The following is a 26,746-nucleotide window of genomic DNA, read 5'->3' as shown; positions in this document are numbered from 1 at the left end:
ACTGTTTGTGTTTGAGAAATCGGTTGGAAACTTTCCTCATGTCAGCAGGTTGTAGGTGTCGCCACCGGCGCCAACCTTGTGTGAATTCTCTGAAAAGCTAATCATTTGCATATCACAGCATCTTCTTCCTGTCGGTTAAATTTCACGTCTGTAGCACGTCATCTTCGTGGTTTAGCAATTTTAATGGCCAATAGTGTATTTTACTTTGTTCATTTATTTAATGCAAACTGTTTTGATTGTAATGTTAATGTTAAAATGCAGTAACACCACACTCTCAAGAATTGCATTTACTGTAAGTTCCCTCAAATGCCTCCATTTTCCTGCATTTATTTATTTGTGTTTATCTTACTGATATTGCTTAAGTTCTTTATGTATTCTGTAGTTACATTGATAATTGCCTCTTCTTTTAATTGGTTTGTGTATTACTCTCCATGTTTCATACCTCCTGATGTAGCCTTGTGTACTACTAATTTCATTTTATTAGTTGGGTTTATTAATAGAAACTGTTATGTAGGCATGCTATTCCTATTTTGTGTTGATGGTTTTCCTGTCTACTCCATTGTTATTTATATACTATTCAGTTTTTACTTTTTCATTGCATTACCGTCACACTGTCAAAGATGTTACTTACTGTATGTTTGTACTTCAGTCTCGACGTGTTACTTCTCGTCCAGTGTTGTTTGCAAACATTGTAACTGCTTTGGTGACAATACTCACAAGGGAACCTCCCCATCGCACCCCCCTCAGATTTAGTTATAAGTTGGCACAGTGGATATGCCTTGAAAAACTAAACACAGATCAATCGAGAAAACAGGAAGAAGTTGTGTGGAACTATGAAAAAAATAAGCAAAATATACAAACTGAGTAGTCCATGTGCAAGATAGGCAACATCAAGGATGAAGTGAGCTTAGGAGCGTCATGGTCCCGTGGTTAGCGTGAGCAGCTGCAGTTCTAGAGGTCCTTGGTTCAAGTCTACCCTCGAGTGAAGAGTTTATTTTTTTTATTTTCAGAAATTATTATCTGTCTGTCCATCCGTCCGATGCGAGGTAACTGCGCCGTAGCATGAGGATGCTACACCTAAACAAACATCGAAACGCATGACGTCAGTCGACAACAGCGCATGGAAGAGGAGTATTCCTGCTAACGAGGCTCCCTGGCTGGCAGTTGACTGTTTGCTACTTTGGACGGGAGTGCATTAAATACGTGAGATGTATTCCGTGGGCAATATGAATCCAGCAAATATAGCTCGCGACTTCCATAACAAGGTCAATGAATATTTTTCGAACTGTAAGTTTGCGGTGCGGTCGCAAAACATAGACACTAAACTTATTACAGTGAACAGAGACTTCAGTGAAAGAAAGGACATATCATAACTGCGAAAATAAAGGAAGAAAAATTTTCACACGAGGGAAGATTTGAACCGAGGACCTCTCGCTCCGCAGTTGCTCACGCTAACCACGGGACCACAGTGCTCCTACACTCTCGTTCTCCTTGATGTTGCCTATCTTGGACATGGACTACTCAGTTTGTATATTTTGCTTATTTTTCATAGTTCCACACAACTTCTTCCTGTTTTCTTGAATGATCTGTGTTCAGTTTTTCAAGGCCTATCCCTGTGCCAACTTATAACTAAATCTGAGGGGGGTGCGATGGGGAGGTCCCCTTGTCAGTAAATGTCTGAAGATGGCCTCGTAAGCCAAAAACTGGTTAACAATAAAAGTAATATTGTAGAACAAAAGCAAACTGGTGCTTTTAATTTATTATAATGTTGTTCTACCAAGAAGTGACAGAAGATTCTGTTAACACAATGGAGGGGTACTGAATAGAACTGGGGAAGAAAGAAATTTGTGGCACAACTTGACTAAAAGAAGGGATCGGTTGATAGGACACATTCTGATATGTGTGGAGGGTAGGAATTGTACAGGGAGACCAAGAGGTGAATAGAATAAGCAGATTCAGAAGTATGTAGGTTGGGTTAGTTATTTGGGGACGACAAGGTTTTGCAGGAAAGAGTAGCGTGGAGAGCTGTATCAGACCAGTCTTTGGACTGTAGACCATAACAACAACATTATTTATTGTTGTTATTGTTGTTATTATTATTATTGTTGTTGTTGTTGATACTCGGTCAGCACCTCCTGACCTGCGTTTTGTTTTGCCGCAGCATTCAGTTCACAGTTCTGGTGTTCCGGGCGAGCAGAGAGACGTCGGGCAGTAAGTTCTGCACGGCGTTGGCACGCTCCCTGGATGACGTGGCACGGGTGCTCGGCCCAGCGCCACCTCTTGCCACGAGGGACAGTACCGCCACCATCCCGTCCGCCAAGCTGTGATACTGTGGGGAACTGTGACGGATCAAACTGTACAAGGTACTGAAACATGGGTTGCATCACTTTTATTATTTTAATAGATAGTAAGGTAACAATTGTCCAAGGACGTATGTAGAACCTGCGAAACTGGAGACATACCGTCAGATATTTGGGAAAACATCATACAGTAAATCTGGAAGATAACATGGGCAGATAATGCTAGAATTGTTGCACAATCAGCTTGTGATCTAAACTTCCTGACAGGAATAACATGCAGAAGAATGGAATAGAAAATTCATCATCAGCCAATTCATTCATTTGGCGATGTGGCCTCTTTGAGTCGCCGTGCAATGTAGGATCCCTGCAGGTACCTCCATTTCTGTTGATATTGAGGTTCTCATTGCCAGTTCAATCTGGCTGTCTTTTGTAGGTCTCTTTTCCACCTGTCCGATGTTCTTCTCCTCAGTTTCTTTTGCCAAATTGGGTCCAATCCAATATTTGTTTTGAGCTCCTGCCATGTTTTCTTCGAGCGACACGACCAGCTCACTGCCATTTCGAGGTATTCACTCTTTCTATCGAGCGAGATGGAGCAGCAGTTAGCACCTGTACTCACGTTTGGCAAGCCATCCAGGTTTAGGTTTACAGTGCTTTCCTTAAATCGCTCCAGGCAAATGCCGGGAGGGATCCTTTGATAGGGCACGGCCAATTTCCTTTCCCATCCTTGATACAATCAGAGCTTGTCCTCCGTCTCTAATGACCTCAATGTCAACGGGATATTAAACTCGGCCTTCTTTCGTTCATTCTTTCCTTTCTTCCACTCTTTCCAATATATCACTTGCCTTTGTTGTCTGTCTGATGTCAGTTGCTCTGTTTCTCTCTTTCTTACGCAAGCTGCAACATTGTTGTGAATAAAACAGTGACCCGCATATTCAATAAGTTTCCTTTAATTTACGTCTATGGTCACAAACAGATGAGATAACTACAACAGGTGTTAAACGTGGACAGTAATACCGGTTTTGGTCTATAATGACCATCATCAGATCTGCAGCAAAAAATGGGAAAAAATATAAATACACTTGCAGGTTGTCTACAGCTTAAAAACAATAAACAGACCATATTGAAAACTACTATTGACATATATATGCATTTGTGCACTTTAAGTATGAAGAGACATACCAGTTTTATAAAAACGAATTCGTAATGCACTGCAGCCATAGTGGCATCGTCAAATGTTAAATGCAAAATCAGCACCAGCATCGTCAAATAATATATAAATAACATCATATGCACGAGTCATGTTGTCAGTAGCACTACTGTTCAAAACAAGCTGCCATACAGTAGCCACAAGATGTTCGTGTTGTAAGTTCACCAGATGTTGCTAATGTAGGCATACCCTAGTTTTCAATAATTAATTCAACAGTGTAAAATAAAGGAGGATATAATAGTTGAAGTCTGTTATGAGCTTATAGCGAATAAAAGGCATTACAGTAATAATAAGTGATGAAATAGAACACAACAAAAGTCAGATTGTTAAAAAGAGGAAAAGTTAAGAGACAGCAGTTGACATATACTCAATTGCCAATATTCTAGATAATGACATAAGTAATAAACACCTTTGATAGTGCACAGAACAATATTAAAAAACATTGTTTTTATAAAACAGGTATGCCTCTTCATACTTAAAGTGCACAAACGCATATAGTACTTTTCATTATGGTCTATTTATTGTTTTAAGCTGTAGACAATCTGTGAGTGTATTTATGTTTTTTCCTATTTTTTGCTGCAGATCTGATGATGGTCATTATAGACTAAAACTGGAAATCTGTTAACAAAAAGTTTGTGACTATAGACGTAAATTAAGGGAAACTTATCCCTCTTTCTTTGTGTTGCTGAACATGTAAAAGGTAGCCCAGTAATGTAAAAGGTGCAAAAAATGTGCTTAAGCCACAGGGCAAAACAGGTAATGTGTAAGAAACAAGATAGTGATGCAGTCTTGTTCAACTTGTACAGCAAAGAAGTGATGGTGGGAATAAGAAACAAAGGTTCGAGAGTGGAACTAAAATTCAGGATGAAACGATACAACATTTTCTGAAGAGATTGCTAGACTCAGTGAAAGTAAAGAAGAACTGCAGGACCTATTGATTGGAATGCACAGCCTAATGAAATGAGAGTATAGATTGTGAATGAAGAGAAGAAAGGGAAAAGTAAATAGGAGTATATAATGTTCCTGTCGGATCGTTACATTTACCTTAACTTTCTATTGCCTGGAGTTCATTTGATGAAGGAATATAACAGTTTCTAACTCCACAAAATTTGTTGACAACTGAACTGCATACTCGTCACTTTAACAAAACACTGACTGACATACTTCACAGATCTCTTTGACTGACTGACAAAACAACTCAACAACTAACTCTCTTGCAGCATCGCTACTTTGCTTTATATAGAATTTTAACAATAAACTTCAAAATAACCCATTATTAATTTTGTACAATTTTGATGTTACAATTAAAATTTACAAAATGTAAAGAAACTGGTGTTACAGCTGATGAAGGTATAAAATACAATATTAATTGACATAATTTTTATAGTATCATCACTAGTTTTAAATGTGAAAATCAATCTGAACTTTAATTACAATAATGTCTCTTGTATTACAGGGTGTTTATAAATGAATATTGGGGTTTTAACACTTTATAATATTTATTATATTAAACTTACAGTTATAAATGATATGTCAAATGAAAGAGCAATTCAAACAGTTTTACCAAGAACTTTCTAAATGTTCAATGTGAGCACCATTTGTCACACGGCACACACCAAGTCTATAGCAGAGTTCTTCCCAAATGTTGATAACTGTGTCTTCAGTGACTGTAGCAACAGCTGCTTCAATCCGGTTTCTTAATTCAGGGAGGTCTGCTGGTAGCGGAGGCATGTACACACGAACCTTGATGAAGCCCCAAAGGAAAAAATTGCACGACGTTAGGTCAGGTGAATGTGGAGGCCGTGCAAAGCAAGCCCTGTCATTGGGCCCCTTGCGGCCTATCCAGTGCTTGGGTAGAGTGAAGTTCCACCAGTCGCATACTTCGCTGTGCTAGTGAGGTGGCGCACCATCTTGCTGGAAAATGAAGTTCTCTGGCTCATCTTATTCCAACAGAGGGAAGAGCCATTGCTCTAGTGTATCAAGGTAAGAAGTGCGAGTTACAGTAGGTTCACCAAAAAAGAAAGGCCCATAAACTTTCCACCAGGATATGGCTCAAAAAAACAGTCACTTTAGGGGAATCGCGTTGCATTTGTACCACCTGTGAGGATTTTCTCAGCCCCAGATGCGCACATTGTGACTGTTACCGTATTTACTCGAATCTAAGCCGCACTCGAATCTAAGCCGCACCTGAAAAATGAGACTCGAAATAAAGGAAAAAAATATTTCCCGAATCTAAGCCACACCTGAAATTTGAGACTCGAAATTCAGGGGAGAGAAAAGTTTTAGGCCGCACCTCCAAATCGAAACAAAGTTGGTTCATTGTAATATGAGACACAGAATGAAAGACGATACAGCTACAGTAGTTTGGTTCGAGTCGTAAGCTTAGCAGTTAAGCTTTACCAGGTAGCCATTGCTATGCCTCAGGCGCTCTGTCCATATTTATACGGGTACCCTTCCTTTTTCACGTGCTTCGTCTGGTTTGGATCGATTGCTTATTTTGCTTTGATCTGATAAGTGCCGTTTTTTTTGTTATAGGTGTTTACGTCACTCTAAGCTGAAAATGCATTACTGTACTGTGTCATGCATTGTTTGTCGCATTCTGATAGTGCATGTTTACGGCCTGTCGCCGCTCGCGGCATGACTTGCTTTTATGCGCGCTACCGCTGCTTAAAAAAAAAAAGAGGAATCGTCTCATTAGCGAAACAATGGCAAGAGACTGCTATTTGTTGTTACTTACACTGCTGCTTTCTTTGATAATGATCAACAAGAACCAAATGATAGACTGCGTGTGATAGAACATGTTCCGAACGAGAGTTAGGCGCAAATTTTTCTCCGTTTGAAAATCTTTGCGGCCACTTCTTTAGTACATCAAATTCTGCGCAGAAATTAGTCACCTTACATTTAAAATCTAGTCAGTTGCCGTGCTTCATTTCTGACTATATCACTATTAGGCATAAGAATAATACGAATATAAACATGATACGATACGTATATTCTTCCGCGTTTGCTGTTGTCTTACTCTAGTTTCGTAGTTTATTAGGCAGACAGGATTTAAATGAGATAGCAGCAAACACGAAAGAATAGATGACAAAATGTTTATATTCGTATTATTCTTATGGTGAAGAGAATACTGCATGTGATTCACATTTCATCAGTTCCTATTAGCAACCATCTCTTCTCACAGGTAGGAAAAAACTCGGAACGTAGAGTTGGCCATATTGACAAACATCCCTAACAGTCTTGCCAGTCGGATTTTCGTAGTACATTGAAATTCTGCTACATTCGAAGATGAACAATACGGAAATTGTATTTACTTCTTTGGATAATGTATGCAAATGCAGTGGTCGAAACTCGGGGCGGAGAAAATAAAAGGTTTTGGCGCCAGTATTTATTTTTGTGCCCACAAAGCATGCTTGTGTAGCGCTACATATATTCGACGGCAGAAGTTAGTTGTGGCGGCATCTACCAACATTTTTCAGAACTTCCGCTTGCTTTGCACTCGATTCTAAGCCGCAGGCAGTTTTTTGGATTACAGAAACCGGAAAAAAAGTGCGGCTTAGATTCGAGTAAATATGGTACATGTCCACTAAGGTGAAAGATCGATTCATCACTGAAGTCAACATGATCCAAAAAATCTTCATAGTCATGAAACAACATTTCGTTTGCAAAGTTGGCATGTAATCCATGATCTGCCAGCTTTAGAACCTGTAATAACTGTAAACAGTAAGTACATAGTTGTACGCATTTTCTTAAAACTTTCCAAACAGTTGACACGGGAACTTGTAATTCATGACTAGCTTTCCGGACTGATTTCTTTGGGCTACGAGTGAACAACCCTGTCACTCGCTCAACAGTCTCTTCACTAACTCTTAGTCGTCCTGTGCTCTTCCCTTTACGAAGGCAGCCAGTATCTTCAAACTGATGATACCATCTACTAATGTTGTTATCACTGGGAGGATCACAACCGAAATTCAGCCGGAATGCCTGTTGCACAGTAACTACATATTCAGTCTTTGCAAACTGCAAAACACAAAACACCATCTCCGCGGCAGAAACATTGCTCACTGCGCATGCGCACTGGTGCCAAATGCAACTGTTTGTGTTGCTCTTTCATTTGACGTATCATTTATAACTGTAAGTTTAATGTAATAAATATTATAAAGCATTAAAACCCCGATATTCATTTATAAACACCCTGTATTTTAGTTACATAATTAATTACAGTTTGGATTTGATTATTAACATTCTGTGACAGTACAAATCTCGTGCTGTATCCGACTACATGTGTAAAATTTACAAATAAGGTGTCACATTCTGAAAATAGCAAAGTTGTGTGATGTAAACAATTGAAGAGTTAATTAGAAATGTGATTACAAATGATATTAATTACAGAGGAGGAAATAAAAATAGATAACAAATGAAAATACATCGCTTGGTAGTAACTTTTAAGCTGTTTCTCAGGAATTTGATGTTCTCTGTGTCAAACCATCAATCAACTGCACTTATGCCAACATTTTCACAGCCTCTTAATATTTGCCGCCAGATATTTAACACTTCAATTTCTTGATTAAACATCTAACTCAGCACCTGTACATAATTTTGTTAATGACAACAATCCCCTGACAATCATGATAATATACGTCCTTCCAGAAAATTCTGTATGCTTTCACAATGAATGTCAAGTGTTTTTGCAAATTGGACAGAAATATATGTATAAAGACACACATACAAGTCCCTAGGAAGCACTGACTCATCCAATAGCTATCCGGATTCATACAAAAAAAGGTGGTACCAGACATTTCATATGATTCTTGGGGAAGGATGTATCCTTAAAAGTACCAGAAACAAGATTAGCAGACCGAGCAAGGTGGCACAGTGGTTAGCACACTGGACTCTCATTCGGGAGGATGACGGTTCAATCCCGCGTCTGGCCATCCTGATTTAGGTTTTCCATGGTTTTCCTAAATAGCTCCAGGCAAATGCCGGCCGACTTCCTTCCCCGTCCTTCCCTAATCCGTTGAGACCGATGATCTCGCTGTTTGGTCTCTTCCCCCAAACAGCCCAACCCAAGATTAGCAGAAAAGATAACATCAAAATTGATAAGTACAAACGAGACAAAGTGAAGGAATTTTACTTGCTTGGAAGCAAAGTAATACATCATGCACAAAGTGAAGAGGCTGCTAAAAGCAGACTGGCGTAGGCCAGAGAGTGCATTCCTGGCCCAAAGAAATCTACTAATATCAAATATCAACTTTAATCTGAGGAATAAATTTCTGAGAATTTACATTTGGAGTGCAGTGTTGTACGGAAGTGAATCATTGACTGGGGGAGGGAGGAGGGGGTGGGGGCAGCTGGAAAAGAAGAGAATTGAAACATTCGACACACGGTGTCACAAAATGTTGAAAATTAGATGAACTGACGAGTTAAGGAATGAGGAAGTTATCTATGAAATCAGTGAAGAGAGCAACGTATTGAAAACTCCTAAGCAGGGACAGGATGATAGGACACCTATTAAGACATCAAGGAGTAACTGCCATGGTACTAGAAGGACCTGAAGGGGGTAAAAACTGTAGGGAAAGGTAGAGAATGGACTACATCCAACAAATAATTGGAGCTTTTTAACTAAAAGTTACACCATTTGAATGTATAGATAATTTATTTTTGGTCCTTGGCGATTTTCAAGCACCAATTTTCAAAAAAAATTATGTATTCATGCATGAAAATGCATTGGACCCTAAAATCCATAACATTATCTCAGTACAGTGTAGGATTGCAAAAAGGAATTATTTTTTTTCTTAATTTAATCTACTCCCTCCAGTCCTACATTGTAATTGCATAATGTCACAGATTTTCTGGTCCACTGTACTTTCATAAATTCTCTATGTACGTATCTGTGTTCCACATCTCCTCCTAAACTAGTGGACCGATTTCAACCAAAGTTGGTGAACATGCCACTTACTGTATGGAAAGAATCACTGTGGAGGTAGTAACCATCTAGCTATCAAAGGGCGGAGATGAGGATGAAAAAGCAATATATCCACAATGCACGAATACCCCTTACTTTAGTCACCCAGTATTCGAGAATGAGAGCACTTATTTACTAAACTTTTTCTGGCTGACAACTCTCACAAAATGATGAAAAAAAAAACAAGTTTTTTTTTTCTTACTACATTTTCACTGAGTCTGCAGTAAAATGCCACGTGAAGCTTGATGTTTCAATTTTTCACTTCTTCACTGCTAACTGTATTTGTGACACATTTTGCACACAGTATTTACATAGACCAGTGAATGACCAGCAAAATTATAGCTCATGGTACAACACACAGTGTAATCGATAATGTCATCATAAACACTGAGATACGCTAAACACTCTGCATTGTGTTTTTCTTCTCTGATACTAAATGATTAAAGGAAAATCTCATATAAAGATTCATTCAGTTGTTATTCACTGCTGACCATAACACAAAATCAGCAACTGCATCTTTCTGTCTGTCTGTTGGAGGTAATCTGGGAAGGTACGAGGTCGATTTCATTGCAGTCGTCACTATTGCGTAGCTGAATTGTTCAGGGTGATTAAGTATACATATTGTGTGAAATCTCCATATTTATCATTTTACATGATTGTTTTTAACTGTAAAAAGAAACCCAACAGGACATACCAGAACACATTAATGATATTGGTATTCAGCCAAGTGGAAGTCAGTTCTCAGACAGCACCTAAATGAACACCTAGTCAGAATACTTCTAAGAATGAAATTGTAGTACTAGAATCTGAGCTCAGTAGCTTGCTGTTAGTGTGCGGTGTTGCTATGGTACCAGATGGAGGAAAAAAAAAACAAAACAACAGCATTAAGGAAAGGCATACAGCAGGAAATAAACATAGTGAAGAAAGATCAACACAGCTGAATAACAGAGAATAATTGAGAGTCTAAAAAACTAAGAATTCTACAAATTTTTGAAAGTAATTCTTACTTAGCAGCAGCTCTTAAAATTCAAAATACTGTCAGTCAGTCTAGAATAGAAGGAAATCATTAAGATTTACTTGAAGTCGTAAAGGAGATTGCAGTTTTTGATGGTGCAGCTGGTGATCGATGTCAGACTGAAACTGTCACATGTTACAAAACACTGGATGACTCACAAGCTATGTAAAAAGGCTATATTATCAGTCGATCATAAGATTCCAAAGGAGTCAGTACAGAGCAAAGAGGGGGGAAAAGTTGTAACTGCCCCTGTTAAACTGTGCAAACCACACTGTGCACTTAATTTTAAGCATAAAGATGCCAAATTTTTGTTCAGCTACAGTAAGAAACCTTGAATCTTTAGCTTCAGTTTAGGGTCCTGGTCAAGTATTATTTTTACCTATGAGGGCTGAAACTTCCTGGCGGATTAAAACTGTGTACCGGACCGAGACTCGAACTCGGGACCTTTGCCTTTCGCGGGCAAGTGCTCTACCAGCTGAGTTACCCAAGCACGACTCACGCCCCGTCCTCACAGCTTTACTTCTGCCAGTACCTCACCTCCTACCTTCCAAACTTCACAGAAGCTCTCCTGCTAACCTTGCAGAACTAGAGCACTTGCCCGCGAAAGGCGAAGGTCCCGAGTTTGAGTCTCGGTCCGGCATACAGTTTTAATCTGCCAGGAAGTTTCATATCAGCACACACTCCACTGCAGAGTGGATATCTCATTCTCGAAACCTATGAGCGCTGTCCGTAAATTAAGGTCTCCAGTGCTTTTTCACACAGGAAACATCATTTTATTGCAAAACCAATTATAGATTCTGAAAGCTTGGACTTTTCGCTATTATTCAACATAGTCCCCATCGCGACTGATGCATTTTTGTAGATGCTGTGGAAGATTTTTCGTACCTGGGTTGTACCACTCTCCCACAGAACCGTGCAGGAAGGAATCTACAGCTGCATCCGACTCTATGTCGCTTGAGAATTCCGTCCCCCCAACCCCACACCCCCCAAGTGTTGTTTCAAGTTGGGCAACAAATGGTAGTCACTGGGAGTGATATCAGGACTGTATGGAGGATGGTCAGTGATTTCCCACCCGAATTTGGTGATGAGATCTCTCGTGGTGCTGGCGACATGAGGGTGGCCTTTCGTTCTGTATAACCTGCCGACGGGAGTTCTTCGGAGACCCTCCTTCGTGGACAACCCTCGTGTCGATGACAGAGCGTGTGTGCCTTTAGGTATTACAGCAAAAAATGCTCAAGCATTACTGTTAATGCACATTGACTACCATGTAAAATTTCCAGATCACGATTTTGTGGTCACTAAAAAGAATAAACTTATTCCCTCCGTTTGTGCAAGTATTGTGATAAAGAAGGGCGGGGAAACCTAAAGCTGTGACACATTCATAGTGGAAAAAAATTCTTCCTCTAATGCAGAGACTCGTGGCACAGATATACATAGACTTTCTTATTTACCAGCTTTTGAAAAGTTAATGATAACTCGAGAAGGTTTTGTAAAATTCGTGTTTCTTTTCATTTGCGATGGTCGTTCCGACGCAAATCCACAATACGAGTGAGTTATAGTTTTATCCGAACAACATTTTAAAGATTTTGCCTTGGAATCTACATTACCACAGATGCTCCAGGAAGAATTACATTTAACAGAGTGGAGTGACAAACGGTGCCTCTTAGTCGCGAAATTACTTGTGTTTTGTTGAAACGTGACAGTTTCAGTTCACATCTTGATTCCTGCAATCAAACTACTGACTTGGAGCTAGAAACACAGAATTTTGAGAGAACAGACATTATGCCGGCTAATATTTGGAGGTAACTGGTGAGTGGCAATTTTCCTGTGGTTGACGTATACTTTGTGCCAAGAGATACCGGACTGGATATCGTACAGTCACAAGTGTGTGAATCAAATTATTTTTTTCAAATTGTAAAATGCGATGTTGGTGCATTTTGTGGTGTGTGACTATCTAGATTGTGGTGGTTATTATGAGAGGGGTTTTTACCACCAACTGTTTTGACTTCAGACAGGTATGTACCTGTAGGAAGTGATGACTCCAAAACTAAATTTGCTCCATTGTTATTACAGCTATCTTTGGATCTCCGAGCATCATCACATTTGAAAAGTTCTGTATGATAGCTATTGCTCCAATGTCAGGGCATACTTATTTAAATGATCATGTGGCATCTGTGGCCTATGTCTTTGATCATACAAACCCACTAACCAACAAATTCAATCACATAAGAGCTAACAAGAGGTTTTACCCAGTAGGAGGATTCATCTTAAAAGAATTGCAGCTATACATGCCAGAGAAGTTCTTTGTTTGATAAATGATGGTTAAAGATGATGTAGACAATGACTGCTTTGCCCATCATAATTAATGTAAAAGAATGGGTTCAAAGTCCTTGGACACAAGATTAAATTTGGTATCATTCATTTGATTTTTTATGTTTTATAAATTTTCTAAAAATGTTTTGTTTATTATTGATTTTATGAAGAAAAGGAGATTTTATGTAGAAATGTATAATACAGCGTGTACACGACCTGGGACATCTGGGAAAAACCCGGAAATTTTTTCATCCGGTAGAAAACTGGGAAAAACCTGGGAATTTTTTAGAATTCCAGGAATTTTTCGTTGTTTAGTTAACAGTAAAATTTTCGTGATTTTGACTGGTAAGAACCAATACTCTAACGAAGGATATTACTGTATTCCACTTCTGCAGAATAGTACTGCAGTAAAAAAAAAATTTCGACAAAAGAAAAAAAAACTAAAATAAAACTTAAGTCGCAAAGGAAATGCGCCGTATACAGCAACAAAACACAGTGCTCATACAAGTGTCTGCCAGCCAAAGTGTGTCAAAGGGTTTAGGAAGAATATGTAGTGCTTCCTAACAACAAATTGCCTCCGATGAGCATGACGTGACAGATGTTTTTACATTAGATTCATTTGAGCAGTTGCGGGCGGGCTCTTGCGCATGCGCAGTTGAGTCGCGTCTGAGAAGTACCTTTTCCCGCTGCTGGCTACAGGAGTGTGTGTGGGTGCCACTATCTAGTATTGTCCCAGTTCGGAAATATCGTAGATCCGGGGCTGATCCACAGAGCAGTCTGAGTTGTGGTGGGGAGGTGGGTTGTCTCCACGTGACCTGTGTTTACATTTAGTGATTTTGCTGTTTCCACTTTGTTTATTGCTCTCACATCAAATGGAAAGAAAACGAATTTCTGTGGCCGGGAGCTACCAAATGAATTAAAATACATTCACATAATTATGGAAGGCTAAAATATGTTGTTAGTTTCAGGTTTTATTTCCACCTTTATGACAGTCAGGCATTAATCGCCTTACCTCTGAGAAGTACCTTTTCCCGCTGCTGGCTACAGGAGTGTGTGTGGGTGCCACTATCTAGTATTGTCCCAGTTCGGAAATATCGTAGATCCGGGGCTGATCCACAGAGCAGTCTGAGTTGTGGTGGGGAGGTGGGTTGTCTCCATGTGACCTGTGTTTACATTTAGTGATTTTGCTGTTTCCACTTTGTTTATTGCTCTCACATCAAATGGAAAGAAAACGAATTTCTGTGGCCGGGAGCTACCAAATGAATTAAAATACATTCACATAATTATGGAAGGCTAAAATATGTTGTTAGTTTCAGGTTTTATTTCCACCTTTATGACAGTCAGGCATTAATCGCCTTGCAGAACAATGAAGTTATTTTTGTCAGTTTGCTAAAGAGATTTGGCTTTTATTAGTCTTTTGCACCGAGGCAGTCAATTTATTTGAAACGAAGTGTTTAATTTCACACTGTTGGCTAGTTTCAACTGTTCGCTGCATTTCAAGTGCACGTTTTTCATCTTCTAGCACTTATGACATTATGCCATAATAAAGAACCGAACATGAGATAATGCAGTACTGGTACTCAAGAAAATTTACATCCGAATCTAAACATACGATTGTGCAGTTTTAGGCGAATTATGCATTTTAGTATGGTTCTCGAAATTCCGATGCTCTTGAAGTGTCCTTTGATGTCTTGTTTCTTTTATGACATAATGCAAGATCTTTTAATGTTATACACATACGAACATGCGGGGTTCCTGTGTCATCGTAAATGGTGGTTTGAAAAGTATTACTTTCAAAGTAAATTTCCTTTTACGCAAGATGAACTATGTGCGAGAATGTACGATGAATTTCTTAAATCACAGAGCGTTTGACTCTCATTTAAAAACAAACTCTTTGAGGATGACCATCTAGAAGAATTTCGAGCCATCAACATTATATGTGGAAGCTTAGCTTCTCTTGCAGCTTATTAATCTTAGAGACCAATATTATTTGTGAAAGCTTTGTATATTAATTTAAACCATTAACTTTTCTTTTTTGTGCGTTCACGCTACTTAAGAGTAACCTTGCTATTGGTTGACTAAATCACGTGTCCTGTGCTGTCATCGACTGGCGAGATCACGTGACATGAGCTATGACTGGCTTACAAAAGCGCATCGCAATCTCGATTTCATTGCTTCGGAAATTAACATGCAGTGTTTGGTGGAATTCGAATTTATACCTCCGTAACACGAATAAATGCAGCGCACATGTTGCTGCACATGAAAGATCTTTCCAAAATGTGATTCCCCCCCCCCGGGTTTCGTTTTCTAAAGTGCTGGCAAATTATACGTCTGTGTAGATAAACATGCTAAGTATTGATAAGTTTTACAGTGACGAGGAAAAGTATACTGTCACTTAACACAGAAAGGGAGAAAGTGTATTTTAAACTGGGAAATCCGAGAAAAATAAGAACATTTTTTTTCTTGTCCAGGTATACATCATGTAGTAATTCCGGAAACACTGTTTTAATTTAATAATTTCAACGTTTAAAAGTGCAAAAATATAATGTCAGACCAGGGGAGGAGTGTCACAGAAATGTTACCACCTGTGACAAGGAGGGGAGTGGGCTCCAAAAATCATGAAATTCTTGTGACATAATTTGTGTTCGGGGGGGGGGGGGGGAGGAGGAAATAAGCACAGATAGGGGAGGAAGGATGGACAGAGATAGGGAAGGGGATATGGACAGGGAGGGAGGAGCGGGAGAGGGGGGGGGGGGGAAGAGGAACAGAGAGAAGAGAGTGGAGGAGAGAAATAGAGAGAGAAGCAAATTGACACTGAAAAGGAAGAGGATGAGATGGACCGAGAGGGAAAGAGCTGGTAGATAGATGGGGAGGAGGAGGCAGAGAGAGAGAGAGCGAGCGGAAGTGATGAACGGAGAAGGGGTGAAGGAGCTAGTGGGCAGAGGCAGGGGGGAGAAAGAGGAGATGGGCTAATAGAAGATTGGAGCATATGCATACCTGCGCAACACCTGATACTTGATGGGGAACTCAGTTAGAGAGAGAAAACACACACACCATTTCAGTGTAATACTTGAAAATGATCAAAGACCACAGTCTACATCTACATCTACATCCATACTCCGCAAGCCACCTGACGGTGTGTGGCGGAGGGTACCTTAGTACCTCTATCGGTTCTCCCTTCTATTCCAGTCCCGTATTGTTCGTGGAAAGAACGATTGTCGGTATGCCTCTGTGTGGGCTCTAATCTCTCTGATTTTATCCTCGTGGTCTCTACGCGAAATATATGTAGGAGGGAGCAATATACTGCTTGACTCCTCGGTGGAGGTATGTTCTCGAAACTTTGGCAAACGCCCGTACCGAGCTACTGAGCATCTCTCCTGCAGAGTCTTCCACTGGAGTTTCTCTATCATCTCCATAACGCTTTCGCGATTACTAAATGATCCTTTAACGAAGCGCGCTGCTCTCCGTTGGATCTCCTCTATCTCTTCCATCAACCCTATCTGGTACGGATCCCACATTGCCGAGCAATATTCAAGCAGTGGGCGAACAAGCGTACTGTAACCTACTTCCTTTGTTTTCGGATTGCATTTCCTTAGGATTCTTCCAATGAATCTCAGTCTGGCATCTGCTTTACCGACACTCAACATTATATGATCATTCCATTTTAAATCACTTCTAATGCCTGCTCCCAGATAATTTATGGAATTAATTGCTTCCAGTTGCTGACCTGCTATATTGTAGGTAAATGATAAGGGATCTTTCTTTCTGTGTATTCGCAGCACATTACACTTGTCTACATTGAGATTCAGTTGCCATTCCCTGCACCATGCGTCAATTCGCTGCAGAGCCTCCTGCATTTCAGTACAATTTTCCATTGTTACAACTACTTTATTCATTAAACGACTGTGGGGAACTGTATCGAACGCCTTGCGGAAGTCGAGAAACACGGCATCTACCTGTGAACCCATGTCTACGGCCCTCTGAGTCTCGTGGATGAATAGCACGAGCTGGGTTTCACATGATCGCCTTTTTCTAAACCCATGCTGATTCCTACAGAGTAGATTTCTAGTCTCCAGAAAAGTCATTGTACTCAAACATAATACGTGTTCCAAAATTCTACAACTGATCGAAGTTAGAGATATAGGTCTATAGTTCTGCACATCTGTTCGACGTCCCTTCTTGAAAACAGGTATGACCTGTGCCTTTTCCAATCTTTTGGAACGCTACGCTCTTCTAGAGACCTACGGTACACCGCTGCAAGAAGGAGGGCAAGTTCCTTCGCGTACTCTGTGTAAAATCGAACTGATATCCCATCAGCTCCAGCGGCCTTTCCTCTTTTGAGCTATCTTGTTTCTCTATCCCTCTGTCTTTTATTTTGATATCTACTATTTTGTCATCTGTGTGACAATCTAGAGAAGGAACTACAGTGCAGTCTTCCTCTTTGAAACAGCTTTGGAAAAAGACTTTTAGTATTTTGGCCTTTAGTCTGGAGAGTGTCTGGACATTTTGTTTTGATCCACCTACTGCTTTGACTTAAGACCAAAATTTCTTAGAATTTTCTGCCAGAAGACTGTGGCTGTTGAGGATGCTTGCAGTATCTGCCTTTAATCAGAAGATGCCACTGCATAGTTCTACATACATACTCCAAAAGCCACAATACGGTGCTTGATGGAGGGTACCCTCTACCACTGCTAGTTGTTTCCTCACAGGTAGAGTGAGGGAAAAATGACAGCCCACACATCTCTGTACGAGCCCTAATTTCTCCTATCTTATCTTCGTGATCCTTACACGAAACGCACATTGGCGGCCGTAGAGTCATTCTGCAGTCAGCCTCAAATGCCGGTCCTGTAAATTTTCTCAAGTGTTCATCAAAAATAACAACGCATCCCTCCAGAGGGAGGTGCAAGTGGTTACAGCACTGTGTAATGCTCTTGTGATTGTGTCTGTGTTTATTGGTGGATACTTTATTCCATCTGGCTTCTATTTCTTTAATGTTTGCTCCCTTTCTTTCCAGAACCTAGTTGTGAGTTCTCAAAACACTCGGTCATTATTATGACCGTCATTCCGCACGGACAGTCAACTTTTCAGGTTGTAGGTACTGCCGGGGACTTGCTTCTCTTAAGATAAATTTTAAAACTGTGATTTTACTGTAACAAATTAGTGAATTATCCCATTTCATAGAAACAGCTCACCATATAAAGAAGGAATGGGAACAACAGTAATTAATAAAAGAGTGAAAAGGAATTTAAAAATGTGAAATGACATATTTGTTATGCTGGTATGTACATGGTACCAAACTGCTGACAGGTCTTATGATGTGATTGTAGCTTCTCTTTTTTTTTTTTTTTTTTTTTTTTACGCTGGTTCACACCTAACAGTTCAAGTCTTAACATCACAAAGCAATTTCAGACAAACAGCAATTGCAGTAGGACCTCACTAATCTGCACTCTACAGAACCAGGTGCAAGGAGGTCAGATCATCAGAGGACTACTTTTGTTGATTTGTAACACCGTGACTTGCCTGTAATTACACACGTTATGAGCCAGACACTGCGTGAAGAGTTTGACAGGGCACTGAAAGACCTGAGTCCAAACAAGACCCGGGGAGTAGACAACATTCCATTAGAACTACTGATAGGCTTGGGAGAGCCAGTCCTGACAAAACTCTAGTATTTGGTGAGCAAGATGTATGGGACAGGTGACCTATCCGCAAACTTCAAGAAGAATATAATCATTCCAATCCCAAAGAAAGCAGGTGATGACAGATGTGAAAATTAGCGAACTATCAGTTTAATAAGTCACGGCTGCAACATACTAACGCGAATTCTTTACAGACTAATGGAGAAACTGGTAGAAGCCGACCTTAGGGAAGATCAGTTTGGATTCCGTAGAAATGTTGGAACACGTGAGGTAATTCTGACCCTACCAATTATCTTAGAAAATAGATTTACGAAAGGCAAACCTACATTTCTAGCATTTGTAGACTTCAACAAAGCTTTTGGTAATGTTGATTGGAATACTCTCTTCCAAATTCTGAAGGCGTCAGGGGCAAAATACAGGGAGCGAAAGGCTATTTACAATTTGTACAGAAACCAGATGGCAGTTATAAGAGTGAAGGGGCATGAAGGGAAGCAGTGGTTAGGAAGGGGGTGAGACAGGGTTGCAGCCTCTCCCCGATGTTATTCAATCTGTATATTGAGCAAGCAGTAAAGGATACAAAAGAAAAATTCGGAGTAGGTATTAAAATCCATGGAGAAGAAATAAAAAACTTTGAGGTACGCCGATGACATTGTAATTCTGTCAGAGACAGCAAAGGACTTGGAAGAGCAGTTGAATGGAATGGACAGTGTCTTGAAAGGAAGGTATAAGATGAACATCAACAAAAGCAAAATGAGGATAATGGAATGTAGTCGAATTAAGTCGGGTGATGCGGAGGGAATTAGATTAGGAAATGAGACACTTAAAGTAGTAAAGGAGTTTTGCTAGTTGGGGAGTAAAATAACTGATGATGGTCGAAGTAGAGAGGATATAAAATGTAGACCGGCAATGGCAAGGAAAGCGTTTCTGAAGAAGAGAAATTTGTTAACTTCGAGTATAGATTTAAGTGTCAGGAAGTTGTTTCCGAAAGTATTTGTGTGGAGTGTAGCCATGTATGGAAGTGAAATGTGGATGATAAATAGTTTGGACAAGAAGAGAATAGCAGCTTTTGAAATGTGGTGCTATAGAAGAATGCTGAAAATAAAGATGGGTAGATCACATAACTAATGAGGAGATATTGAATAGAATTGGGGAGAAGAGGAGTTTGTAGCACAAATTGACCAGAAGAAAGGATCGGTTGGCAGGACACGTTCTGAGGCATCAAGGGATCACCAATTTAGTATTGGAGGGCAGCGTGGAGAGTAAAAATCGTAGAGGGAGACCAAGAGATGAATACACTAAGCAGATTCAGAATGATGTAGGCTGCAGTAGGTACTGGGAGATGATGAAGCTTGCACAGGATAGAGTAGCATGGTGAGCTGCATCAAACCAGTCTCAGGACTGAAGACCACAACAACAACAACAACAACAACAACATCATCATGAGCCAGATCTGAGGAAAGTGATATTTAAGGCCTTAGTTAAGGAGTTCCAAACTACTCCTGTTTGTTCCAGTCAGAAAGCACTCCCAGAAAACGGTTTTGTTCCCCTCGGATTGCTGCCATTTCTTCTAGAGGTAAATCCTATTGAACTGATCTGGGATCTCACGGAAGAATAAGATCCAGAGTTGTAATGTGTTGAGCACCTTGCTCATCATTTTATATCTTGTGTAAACTGTGATCAACACCTTTCTGACTGGTGTGTGCTCTGTTCCAGAAAGGTCGTGTCGGAGCTCGCAGTATGGCAATGGCTGCGGTTCGACGGCCTTCCTGCCCTGCGTGCATCTTTGCCGTGTTGCTGCTCGATGTGATGTGGAGTGGACGAAAGTAGACAATTACGAAGGAAGATTAGGAAATGGACAGCTCATCTTATAACAGCACCATTATGTGTTAAGTACAATGGAGGTGGTGATATAGGAAAGGATGGGTGTTTTACTGGGAACTTGGCTGTGTGTATAATATTAAATTGTACATAATTTTGTACTGAAAATTTACAATAAAAAGGGGATTCTATTTGTTAATAGTTAATTTTTCTTGACACTCATCACTGAGTATTATCCTAAATCGTCGTTCACTTCATTCCACCCATCCATATTTCTATCAGGTTAGTGACACTTCTTTTCTTGTACAGGGTGGCCCATCTGAAGTTTCGGATGAGATTATCTCGAAAACTATACAACGGGTAAAAATAGTGGGTAAGACAAGTTCGTAAGCTCAAAGGGGGACATGAAATGATACTACATGTGACCTGCAGCCCTCGCCCCATTGGGTGGGGTGGGAGGCAACTTTTAAATCGAAACTTCCTGGCAGATTAAAACTGTGTGCCGGACCAAGACTCGAACTCGGGACCTTTGCCTTTCGCGGGCAAGTGCTCTACCAACTGAGCTACCGAAGCACGACTCACACTCCGCCCTCACAGCTTTACTACTGCCAGTACCTGTGCTGTGAGTAAGGGGTGTGAGTCATGCTTGGGTAGCTCAGTTGATAGAGCACTTGCCCGCGAAAGGCAAAGGTCCCGAGTTCGAGTCTCGGTCCGGCACCCAGTTTTAATCTGCCAGGAAGTTTCATATCAGCGCACACTCCACTGCAGAGTAAAAATCACATTCTGTAACTTTTAAATCGTTAATGGAAACCCCTATTTTTTTTATTGCAGATTCGGATACTGCATAAAAAACTAATCAAGTTTTGTCTGAAACATTTTTTAAACCATTGACATGTGGCGCTGAAATCGAGAAAAAAGTAAAATTAGGGAAGAACTCTGGTTTATTTAGAATTATCCGAGAATGACACATCAAATCGATAAAAAAACATGCACCAATTCTTTCGTTACACCAAATTAAGCTATTTTTGTGCCAAATGTACTGTATCGTACTTTTAGCGTTACCCAGGAACGACGACATGGATGTAGTAGAATGATGTTCCCGTGAGGTGCTTCATTACTGTGAGTCCCCTTGCCTCTCACATGTTGGGGTGCTTAATTAATGAAATAAGCCACGAAGAAATTGTTCAAAATTATCCCCATTAGCTTCAATGCATAAAGTCAATTGTCAGCAAAAGTTGTCCACAATTTCGGGCAGCACATCCCATGGTACGGCTGCACACACTCTTCGAATGTATTGCTCCATACCATTTCTGGTTGTGGGGTGTCTTTCATAAACAATATTTTTTAAATAACCCCACAAGAAATAATCAGGAGATGTTACGTCTGGTGAACGTGGAGGCCACTCAATTGGTCCGCCGCGTCCTATCGTGGACCAGGGCACTGTAAATTTAAAACGTTCTGCACATTTTTAGTGTAATGGGGAGCTGCTCCATCCTGTTGGAACCACATTCGTTGCCTAGTCTCTAAATCAACATCTTCCATTAGCTCCAACAAATCATCACAGAGAAGTTGTAAACAAGATTCGCCAGTAACATTTCGGTCAAAAAAATACGGTCCTATCAAGTAACCCTTTAAAATTTCACACCAGACCATTAACGACCTTTTGTGTTGATTGTCAACGGGTCTGTGTCAGTGTGGATTGACAGGGGCCCAATAATGACAATCATGATGATTTAATTTGCCATTGTTTTTGAATGTGGCTTCATCAGTGAACATACTGTATCTAAAAAAAAACATTGTCGCCTCTTATCATTTCCAAGGCTCATTGGCAGAAATGCACGTGTATTTGTGTATCTTTCAGCGTTAATGCCTGTCTCAGTGTGATATGATACACATGATATTTATGTGTCTTCAAAATCCTCAAAACAGTTGATTTCGGTATTCCAGTTTGTCTCGGAATCACACAACTACTAATATCGGGATCCATTTGAACACAGGTGAGAATGGTAGGGGTACGAGCGTCATTTTCATTGTATTCACGATCACGAGGTGGACGGTGCATGTATGTATTCATTTCAAGCTCGCTGAGTGCAATTATGAATAACGTTTTTGCTTGGATGTCATCTGGGAAATGATCTGCATTTCAACAATCTCTGTAGGAGGTTAGTGAGCCATGTTTCACTAAAGAATAATTTACTTTCGGCAGTCAATGTTTACGGTTCACAATCTGAAAGTGAAGTGACGTCGATAGCATTGTACCGACCTTTATACTGAGCTATTGTTCGCAGTTCGGCCATGGTAGCGCCACAGTTGGGTGAGTAATGCAATTGTGAAGAGTTCCCTAATGAGATTTTATTAGCATTCCACCTCCCTCCATCAAAAACTGTGGTGGGTAGGATACATTTTGTAAAAAAGCTTAATTCGACGTAATGAAAGAATTGGTGCACATTTTGTATCAATTTGATGTGTTCTTCTCAGATTATTCTAAACAAATCTAAGTTCTTCCCCAATTTAATTTTTCTCGATTTCAGCACCATCTGTCAATGGTTTTAAAAAAGTGTTTCAGACGAAACTTGATTACTTTTTTATGGAGAATCTGAATCTGCAATAAGAAATGAGGTTTTCCATTTAAGATTTAAAAGTTGCCCCCTGCCCCACTCAAGCGGGCAGGGGCTGTGGGTCACATGTAGTATCATTTGATGCCCCCCCCCCCCCCCCCTTAAAGCTTACGAATTTGTCTTACCAACTATTTTTTTCCGATGTATAGTTTTCGAGATAATCTCATCCGAAACTTCAGATGGACCATCCTGTATCACCTGTATATCTTGTCAAAGTGTTGTTGAAATAAATGGTCTGTGAAACCGCACTGTAACACAAGTCTGGAATGTGACAAACACACATCCTTGGTAACGGTACTTACACTACCGTGCTCCGCCAGAGCAAAGATGTGATTTACGATCGCGCATGCACAAGAGCGCTGCGCCAGTGACAGATTTTCATAAGTAATTTTAATCTTCTTTCACTTTTGCATAGGTGTATTTTTTGGCGTTGATGTTAAAGAATGATTTTAAGTGGAAATTAAAACTATATTATGAAACGAACACACGGCATTTTCACGTTATTTCAGTAGTGATTCGCAATGGTTATCACCAAATTTATAAATTAATCCAGACAGTGAGAACTTCAAGAAATTTTCATCGGACGGAGAACAAGAGGACCAGCGAACAGTGAAAAAAGGACATCCTACAAGAAAATCAAGAAGTATTCCAGATGCAGCCACAAAGACTATATTATAATAGACACTACGTTTCTGACAGAATTATAAGGTAAATTTCAACTTATTTCTGATGCTATTTCCTTACAGTCACTTTTTGTAGTGTTGCCGACCCGGTCTGCCATTCACGGTCAAATTGCAGCGCTATCTCAATCAGTAATACAAAGTCCGCCTTATCTGTAACTTATTCCATCAAAATTCAAACCCCAATCAGATTATCTGTTTTGTATATTGAGGAAGACATTAAGTGTGGAGAGACAGAGGTGGTCTGCAACAGTGTTTGCGTTGTCCACAGCTACCGTGATGCTTCATTTAGTACCACAGATACCGCGGAAGACCAGGTGGATGTCCCCACTGGTCTGCATACCTGGTGCAGTACGTATCTCGAGAAGCTGTTCGCACGGACGAAGGTGTACCTGAACTTAGGCATCGAACTGGTGTAACAAAAAACGGTGATTTGTCTGACGAGGTGGCACTTTTCTGTTCACTGACAATCCAGTCTTTGTGATCCCGCACTCGTTGCAGTCATAATGGTCATGTCGTTGGATTAACGTTTTCAGATGCTATTGTTCCATTTGAAGCCATGTAGGATTATCTCATTTTGTGGTGTACCGGTATGAAATGAGCTTTAAGATACAAATGTGTCGATAGGGAACATTTGTTGTGAACGAGCCTTAATTTTTTTTTTTGTATGGTTGGTATGACGTCTGTCAAAGATATTTAGTATACATCAAGTAATGGAACAAACATCATATGTTTTCATCGTGTTAACAATGTCGAATTTTGTACCAGAAAGTGGTGATTTGCGGAAAGCATTAATTTTTTGTTTTGTTTTCATTTGAAAAAAGTGCTGCAGAGTCGCATCGAATGCTTGTCGAGGCATATGGTGATCCTGCTCTATCAGAAGCAACATGCAAAAGATGGTTTCAACAGTTCAGAAATAATGATTTTGATGTACGAAATGAAGAACGTGGAAGACCACCAAAAAAGTTCAAAGGCACCCAATTGCAAGCAATATTGGATGAAGTTGATACTTTGAGTCAGAAGCAAATGGCAGCAATGCTAAATGTTGCACAATAAACAATTTCTGACCGTCTGAAAGCTGTGGGAAAGATCCAAAAGTGTGGAAAATGGGTGCCACATGAATTGAATGAAAGAGATGGAAAACCGAAAAACCATTTGTCAAATTTTGCTTCAAATTGTTCCTGGCAATGGAAAATGGATTTATTTTAAGAATCCTAAATGGGAAAAATTGTGGGTTAATCCGGGACAACCATCAACATCAACTGCAAAACCAGATCGATTTGGCAAGAAGACAATGTGGCGGGATCAGAAAGGTGTGGTGTATTGTGAGCTTCTAAAACCCGGTGAAACTGTGGATACTAATCGCTACAGACAACAAATGATCAATTTGAACTATGCATTGATCAAAAAAAGACCCGAATGGGCCAGAAGACATGGCAAAGTAATTTGTTTACACGACAATGCACTTGCACACAAAGCATAACTGGTTCAGGATACAATCAAAATACTTGTCGGGGAGCTGCTACGCCACCCGCCGTATTCACCAGACTAGGCCCCCTCTAACTACCATTTTGTTTTCATCAATGGGACACGCATTGGCTGAGGAACACTTCGATTCCTACGAAGGAGTTGAAAGTTGCGTGTCTGATTGGTTTACTTCAAAAGACGAACATTTCTATAGGCGTGGTGTCCGCAAATTGTCAGAAAGGTGGTCAAAATGTATAGAAAGCAATGGTAAGTACTTTGAATAAAATGGTTTTACTTTTCAATTCAAAATTAGTGTTTCATTTTCACAACAAAAATGCTAATTTCATACTGGTACACCTGGTATGCATAGTAGTTACATCTGTAGCCACCCTTTACATCTCCAGTAGATGTTGCCTGCTGAGGCCTGCAGCTTGTGAAGTACTGTATATATTTTGAATATTAGCAGTTATATGCAAAATGTAGATGAAGGTGAAATGGGAGATGTGATACTGCGTGAAGAATCGACAGAGCAATGAAAGACCTAAGTCGAAACAAGGCCCTGGGAGTAGACAACATTCCATTAGAGCTACTGATAGCCTTGGGAGAGCCAGCACTGACAAAAAACTCTACCATCTGGTGAGCAAGATGTATGAGACAGATGAAATACCCTCAGACTTCAAGAAGAATATAATTCCAATCCCAAAGAAACTAGGTGTTGACAGGTGTGAAAATTACTGGACTATCAGTTTAATAAGTCATGGCTGCAAAATAGTAACATGAATTCTTTACAGACAAATGGAAGAAGTGGTGGAAGCAAACGTTGAAGAAGATCAGTTTGGAATACGTAGAGATGTTGGAACATGCGAGGCAATACTGAAGCTACAAATTATCATAGAAGATAGATTCAGGAAAGGCAAATCTATGTTTGTAGCATTTGTAAACTTAAAGAAAGCTTTTGACAATGTTGACTGGAATACTGTCTTTTAAATTCTGAAGGTGGCAGGGGTAAAATACAAGGAGCAAAAGGCTATTTACAATTTGTACAGAAACCAGAGTCAAGTGGTTGGGTTGTTTGGGGGAAGAGACCAAACAGTGAGGTCATTGGTCTCATCGGATTAGAGAAGGATGGGGAAGCAAGCCGGCCATGCCCTTTCAAAGAAACCATCCTGGCATTCGCCTGGAGCGATTTAGGAAAATCACAGAAAACCTAAATCAGGATGGCCGGACGTGGGATTGAACCGTCGTCCTCTCGATTGTGAGTCCAACGTCCAGAGTCAAGGAATATGAAAGGGAAGCAGTGGTTTGGAAGGGAGTGAGACAGGGTTGTAGCCTATCCCCAACGTTATTCGATCTGTATATTGAAAAAGCAATAAAGGAAACTAAAGAAAAATTTGGAATAGGAATTAAAATCCATTGAGAAAAATAAAAACTTTGAGATTTGCCGATGACATTGTAATTCTGTCAGAGACAGCAAAGGACCTGGAAGTGAAGTTGAACGGAATAGACAGTGGCCTGAAAGGAGGATATAAGATGTAAAGCAAAATGAGGATAATGGAATGTAGTCGAATTAAATCAGGTGATGCTGAGGGAATTAGATTAGGAAGTTAGGAAGTGAGAAACTGGTTAAGGAGTTTTGCTATTTTGGGAGCAAATTAACTGATGATGGTCAAAGTAGAGAGGATATAAAATGTAGACTGGCAACGGCAAGGAAAGCGTTTCTGAAG

General features: G+C 40.1%; 2 protein-coding genes across 4 annotated transcripts in view; one reads left to right on the top strand and one right to left on the bottom strand.

Annotated features, from left to right (window-relative positions):
* The window catches only part of LOC126426797 (peroxisomal carnitine O-octanoyltransferase), a 243,936-nt gene extending 223,480 nt beyond the window's left edge, over nucleotides 1-20,456 (top strand). For 2 of the 3 annotated variants that reach the window (XM_050088796.1, XM_050088797.1), the window contains exons 13-14: nucleotides 2,162-2,363; nucleotides 20,153-20,456. In XM_050088796.1, the coding sequence (XP_049944753.1) occupies nucleotides 2,162-2,327 (166 nt within the window). In that variant the 3' untranslated portion in view covers nucleotides 2,328-2,363; nucleotides 20,153-20,456. The remainder of the gene's footprint in view (nucleotides 1-2,161; nucleotides 2,364-20,152) is intronic. The other variant, XM_050088798.1, reaches the window with a different exon arrangement.
* Nucleotides 1-26,746, bottom strand: part of LOC126426799 (uncharacterized) — a 388,288-nt gene that overhangs the window by 355,073 nt on the left and 6,469 nt on the right. The gene's annotated exons all lie outside the window — the stretch shown is intronic.

The sequence above is a fragment of the Schistocerca serialis genome, chromosome 11 (genome assembly GCF_023864345.2).
Source record: "Schistocerca serialis cubense isolate TAMUIC-IGC-003099 chromosome 11, iqSchSeri2.2, whole genome shotgun sequence".
In the NCBI taxonomy this organism is placed as follows: domain Eukaryota; kingdom Metazoa; phylum Arthropoda; class Insecta; order Orthoptera; family Acrididae; genus Schistocerca; species Schistocerca serialis.
The sequence above is the reverse complement of the archived record's forward strand: the minus strand, read 5'-3'. Positions and strand labels throughout refer to the sequence as shown.